Source organism: Solanum lycopersicum, chromosome 9 (genome assembly GCF_036512215.1).
Source record: "Solanum lycopersicum chromosome 9, SLM_r2.1".
NCBI classification, from domain to species: domain Eukaryota; kingdom Viridiplantae; phylum Streptophyta; class Magnoliopsida; order Solanales; family Solanaceae; genus Solanum; species Solanum lycopersicum.
The window spans coordinates 32992742-32999186 of NC_090808.1; the positions used below are offsets into that span (position 1 = coordinate 32992742).

Genomic DNA, 6445 nt, shown 5'->3' on the forward strand with positions numbered 1-6445 from the left:
ATTGCATCTCATGGCATTGCACATTTGTTATTGGTGAACTTGAACACGTGTTTTGCTGATCTTGTGAGTGTTCTTCTGTGAAGCTTGTGACTGTTGAATATTAAGTTGTTATTGAGAATGTGTAAACTCATAGAGTGTGGTTATTGAATTGTGTGTTTGGTAAACTGTAAACTATTAGGCTGTAGCGTGGAGGTCTAGATAGGGTTTAAGAAGTACCCGTATTTTTTTCACTTAACTTGTGTTTAGAGGTTTGCTTGTTGGGTACCGCATGGTTTGGTACTGACTCCTTTCTTCTACAAACTTTTGTAGGTTACAAGCCCGAATTTTTGTGATACCTTCCATTCTCTTCATTTCCGAGGCATCCTGTGGAGGACTGTGAGGTAGCTGCTTGTCATCTCATTGAACTTTCCTACTCCAGTTTATGACTTTGTTTTTATTTGAAAGACAACTTCATTTAGACTTCTATTTTGTTTCAATTCTAAGATTTACATTAGAGGCTTGTGCATGTGACAACCTGGTTTTGGGGATTGAATTAATATAACTTGGTTTTTTTTTATAGAAATTGTTATTGGATTGTCATTTACTTCCGCACTTTGTTAGAAATTGGGTTTTAGGCTAACTTGTCTTGGTGGGATAAGACTAGAGCCATCACACCCATTTCTGGTCGTGACAAAATGGTTTTAGAGCCCCAGGTTCATAGGTCTCACGTGTATACAAGCCGAGTCTACGTAGAGTCTTAAGGATCACTACGGAGACGTCCGTATTCATCTCTGAGAGGCTATAAAGATTACTAGGAAACTTCCTTTTGTTTATTCTTTCTCATCGTGCGTAGTTACCTTCGTTAGTACGGAGATGTTGTATACTCTTTTGACCGATGATGAGGACTAGAACTAATGTTACTGGTTGTAGAGGGGAGGCACTTCCCGAGGTAGTTGTAGAGGCCCCATCTAGGGGTAGGGGTAGATCTCAAGCTAGATGTCGTGCTAGCAGTACGACAGTATCCAGAGGTCGTGGACGTGGAGCAGCACCAGTGAGAGGTCATGCTAGAGAGGTCTCTACAGAACCTCAGATTGATGGAAGGGAGGACCAGGTTCCTTCAGATCCTGTAGTCACATCTTTGCTTCAAGGTACACTATTGAGGGTGTTAAGTGTGCCAGAGGGCTTTTCTCAGGGTGGTTGTGCGACTACAACACCACATGACTCTCGTACTAGAGAGGGGTCTTAGACCCAGGAGCAACAACAAGGTCTAGCTATTCAGGATGCGGTGGGGCAACTACCAGTAGATCCCGCGGTTCAGAATGATGTTGCACTAGCAGATGGGGGTTAAATTGCACCGGTGGTTGTTCTGACAGAGGATGAGCAGCGTAGGTATGAGAGATTTCGAAAGATTGACCCACCTCAGTTTTAGGGTGGAAAGAGCGAGGATGCTCATGAGTTTCTAACTACCTGTCGAGAGTTATTAGAGGTGGTTGGATTTGGTGAGTCACATGGGGTTCGATATGCTACACTCCAGCTTCGTGGGCCAGCAAGATACTAGTGGAGGACTTATTCGGAGAGTTTACCAGTTCGATCTCCTCCAGTGACTTGGGAGCAGTTTGCTAGTGCATTCCAAGATCATTTTATACCATGGAGCATGAGAGAGGAGAGTCGCTTGAGGTTTGAGAGTCAGAGACAGGATGGTTTATCGGTTACAGAGTATAAGGTGCATTTTTGCAAGTTTTCTAGGCATGCATTGGCCATTATTCCAAATGAGACAGAGAGAATCCACAGGTTTGTGAGGGGATTGACTTTCTCTATCAGGTTAGTTGTGTTTCGGATATCTAGGGAGGGGGCTTCATCTAGTCCATTGTGAGCGCCGCCAAAGAGGCGGAATTGATGGAGAGAGAGGAGTTTGGAGACGTATATCAGGCCAGTTTCATGGTGCCTCATCTAGGTGTAGGGGATCACAGAGAGTGAGTGGTTTTTTTCAGCAGCGTGGACCTATTCATGCATCTATGTCGACATTTGAGGGTTCCGGACATCTAGGGGTACTTATGGCCCTGGTTAGGGCTAGTACAGTTCACAGCAGCGATCTACAGGGCGAGGCAATTATAGTGGGTTTTCAGGGTCCACACAACAGTTCCGAGGTAAGAGATTTTGTTTTACTTGTGGAGATCCCAATCGTCTAATGCGACAGTGTACTTAACATAGGGGTCCTGGTGGGCCTCGACCTAATTCTTTATTCTAGACTAGACCACCAGCACGACACGGTAGAGGTCGTGGCAGAGTTCAGTCAGGTAGAGGTGATAGAGTTTCTAGTAGTGGTGTTGCAGCTCAGTAGAGTGGGGGTAGAGGTGCCACCAAGGATTGAGGTGGACGAGGAGGCCACTGCTATGCTTTCCCCGGGAGACCTGAGGCGGAGACCTCCGTTGCTATTATTACAGGTATCATCCCATTATGCCATCAACCTACGTCTGTGTTGTTTGATCCAGGTTCTACATTCTCTTATGTGTCTACATATTTTGCTTCGAAATTTGATATGATATGTGATAGCATGACTGTACCTATTCGTGTTTCTACACCTGTGGGTAAGCCCTTAGTGGTGGATCGAGTATATCAATCCTGTCTTATTTCATTGGCTGGGTATGACACTTGGGTAGACATAATAATTCTGGGGATGGTAGACTTTGATGTCATCTTGGGTATGGATTGTCTTTCTCCTTATCATGTTGTCCTTGATTGTAATGCTAAGACTGTGACTTTAGCAATGCCTGGTATTCCGAGGGTTGAGTGGAAGAGTGCTAGTGGTTCTTATCCTAGCAAGGTCATCTCTTTTATCCGTACTCAGAAATTTGTGGAGAGGGGGTGTTTGTCTTACTTAGCGTTTATTCGGGATACTAGTGTTGAACCACCTTCCATGGACTCTGTTCCCGTGGTTTAGGAGTTTCTCGATGTATTTCCTTCTGATCTTCCAGGTGTTCCTCCCCATAGGGATATCGATTTGGCTATTGATTTTGAGCCGGTCACTAAGCCTTTTTCTATACCTCTATATCATATAGCCCTAACAATGTTGAAAGAATTGAAGGATCAGTTGCAAGATTTATTGAGTAAGGGTTTTATTCGCCCTAGTATATCACCTTGGGGTGCCCCTGTATTGTTTCTGAAGAAGAAGGATGGGACTATGAGAATGTGTATAGATTACAGACCGTTGAACAAGGTAACAGTTAAGAATAAGTATACTCTTCCGCATATTGATGACTTATTTGATCAGTTACAGGGAGCATCATTGTTCTCTGAGTTTGATTTGAGGTCTGGGTATCATCAGTTGAAGATTAGGGCATCAGATATCCCTAAGACACCTTTTCGGACCCGGTATGGGCATTATGAGTTTCTATTGATGTCCTTCGGATTGACTAATGCCCCTGCAGAATTAATGGAGTTGATGAATGGGGTTTTTCGACCATATCTTGATTCTATTATGATTGTTTTCATCGATGACATCTTTGTTTACTCTAAGATTGAGGAGGACTATGTCCGACATCAACGATTGTACTTCAGAGGTTGAGAGATGAGAAGTTGTATGCCTTGTTCTCAAAGTGTGAGTTCTGGCTTCATTCTGTGTCATTCTTGGGACACGTTGTGTCCAAGGAGGGTATTAGAGTAGATCCGGCCAAAATTGAGGAAGTTAGGGGCTGGACGCGACCTACTTCACCTACTGAGATTACGAGTTTTATGGGATTGGCAAGCTATTATCGACGATTTGTTCAGAGTTTCTCTACTATTGCAGCTCCATTGACTAGATTGACTCGACAGGATGTGGGTTTTCATAGGTCAGATGAGTGTGAGGAGAGCTTTCAAAAGCTCAAGACTTTATTGACTTCTTTTACTGTGTTGACTCTACCTAAGGAAGGTGTAGACTTTACTGTGTATTGTGATGCTTCAGGAGTTAGTTTGGGTGGTGTGTTGATGCAGAAGGGGAAAGTGATTGCTTATGCTTCTAGGCAATTGAAGTCCCATGAGAAGAAATACCCTACTCATGATATGGAGTTAGCGGCTGTGGTATTTGTACTTACGTTATGGCGTCATTATTTGTATGGAGTGTATTGTGAGATCTTCACTGATCATCGTAGTATTCAGTATATGTTTAGCAAGAGGGATTTGAACTTGAGGCAACGGAGATGGCTTGAGTTGCTGAAGGACTATGATGTGACCATTCTGTATCATCCAGGAAAGGCCAATGTTGTGGCCGATGCTCTGAGTAAGAAGACTCCTAACATGGGGAGTCTTGCAGCGTATTGTATTGAGGAGAGACCATTGGCTAGAGATGTGCAGATATTAGCTAAGAGTCCTTTCCGCATGCAGATTTCAGAAGAGAGTGATGGGATGATTGCTTTTATTGAGGCTTGGTGTTCTTTGGTCGAGCAAATCCGTGCACACCAATTTGAAGATGAAAAATTATGTCTCATTCAAGACAAAGTATTGAGAGCGGAAGCTAAGGAGGTTGTACTTGATTCTGATGGTGTCTTGCGGATCAGAGGTAGAATTTGTGTGCCCAAGACAGGAGATTTGATTAGATTGATTCTTGAGGAGGCCCATTGTACTCGGTATTCCGTCCATCCGGGAGCGGCGAAGATGTATCATGATCTAAGTCAGCATTACTGGTGGTGTGGGATGAAGTGAGATATTTCAGACTTTGTTTCGAGGTGTTTGACTTGCTAGCAGGTCAAGTGTGAGCACCAGCGGCCCGGGGGTGTATCTTAGAGGATGCCTATTCCTACTTGGAAGTGGGAGCGGATTACTATGGACTTTGTTATGGATTTGCCAACAACAGTAGGTGGTTATGACTCTATTTGGGTTGTTGTTGATAGGCTGACCAAGTCTGCCCACTTCATCGCGGTTCGGGTAAAGTATACAGCAGAAAAGTTAGCCAAACTATATATCAGTAAGATTGTGCGACTACATGGAGTTCCTATTTCTATCATATAAGATCGAGGTTCACTATTTACTTCTCACTTCTGGAAGGCATTACAACATGGTCTAGGTACTCACTTAGATATGAGTACGGCATTTCAACCTCAGACAGATGGTCAATCTGAGAAGACCATTCAGGTATTGGAAGATATGCTTCGAGCGTGTGTGATTGATTTTGGTGCAAGATGGGATTGACATTTACCCTTAGTAGAGTTCGCCAATAATAACAGTTATCACTCTAGTATCCAAATGGCCCCATTTGAGGCATTGTATGGTAGACGATGTAGATCTCCTATTGGTTGGTTTGATTCCGCGGAGACGGACTCTTTGGATACAGACATGCTTAGAGATGCTATGGAACAAGTCCGTATGATTCAGTATAGACTGTTGACAGCCCAGAGTCGACAGAAGAGTTATGCAGACCAGAGAGTGAGAGCCTTAGTGTTTATGGAGGGTGATCATGTTTGGCTCCGAGTATCACCCATGAAGGGTGTGATGAGGTTTGGAAAGAAGGGAAAGCTTAGCCCTAGGTTCATTGAACCTTTTGAGATTTTGAGCCGAGTGCGAGAGGTGTCCTATAAGTTGGCCTTGCCACCTTGTTTGTCAGCAGTTCATCCTGTTTTCCATGTCTCTATGCTTCGGAAGTATATTCTGGATGAATCTCATGTGATTTCACTCGATTCTGTGGATCTGTGTCCAGACTTGACATATGAGGAGGAGCCTATATCTATATTGGATAGGCAAATCCGAAAGTTTATGACCAAGGATCTTGTTTCAGTAAAGCTGCAATGGAAGCACCATTCAGTAAGAGAAGCAACTTGGGAGACAAAGTCTGACATGCGTGCCAGATATCCTTAACATTTTGAATCTTCAGGTAATTACTTTTACTCTATGTTCGAGGACGAACATGATTTTTAGTGGTGGATAATGTAATGACCCAAAAGATCCTCTTTAGAATTTTAAATATTTATTAAAACTTAAGTTAATTAATCGATAGTTTATGGGCTAAAGTGATAATTTATTTAAGACCCTATACCATTTACACTATATTTAACAAAATATGTGGGTAAAACCTATCACTTTTAGTACAATAATTAATATTTTAAAAAAAGACTCAGAAAACACAAACGAAAAAGGGAGAGGAATAACGTAACCTAGCGCAGCATCGATCAAAGAGGAAAAACAAAAAGAAAGCAATTTGCATAATTCCCGTCGGCCATCTTCAATTCTTAGTATGCATGCATTAATTACATTATGTTAGTTTATATAAAATATAGAAAATGTTTAACTATTGGATATATATATAGAATTGGAAGGAGTATATTGGTTGGAAGTTTTAGGGGAGTAACTGATACTTAAACTATGCCTAATTTAAATGCTTTTGTGCAAATGTTTTCATTAAATGGCCATATATATATATGATATGATATTATAATGGAATGGAAGGAAAAGAGATTTGGAATAAGAAATAGGCAGTGTTATACGTATTTGAGTT

General features: G+C 42.2%; 1 protein-coding gene across 1 annotated transcript; it reads left to right on the forward strand.

Moving 5' to 3' along the window:
* The first annotated feature begins 5199 nt into the window (after window positions 1-5199).
* Window positions 5200-5808, forward strand: LOC138338477 (uncharacterized). Its single transcript, XM_069289442.1, has one exon. It carries the CDS (start codon window positions 5200-5202, stop codon window positions 5806-5808), a length of 609 nt encoding a protein of 202 aa, XP_069145543.1.
* Window positions 5809-6445: the final 637 nt, after the last annotated feature.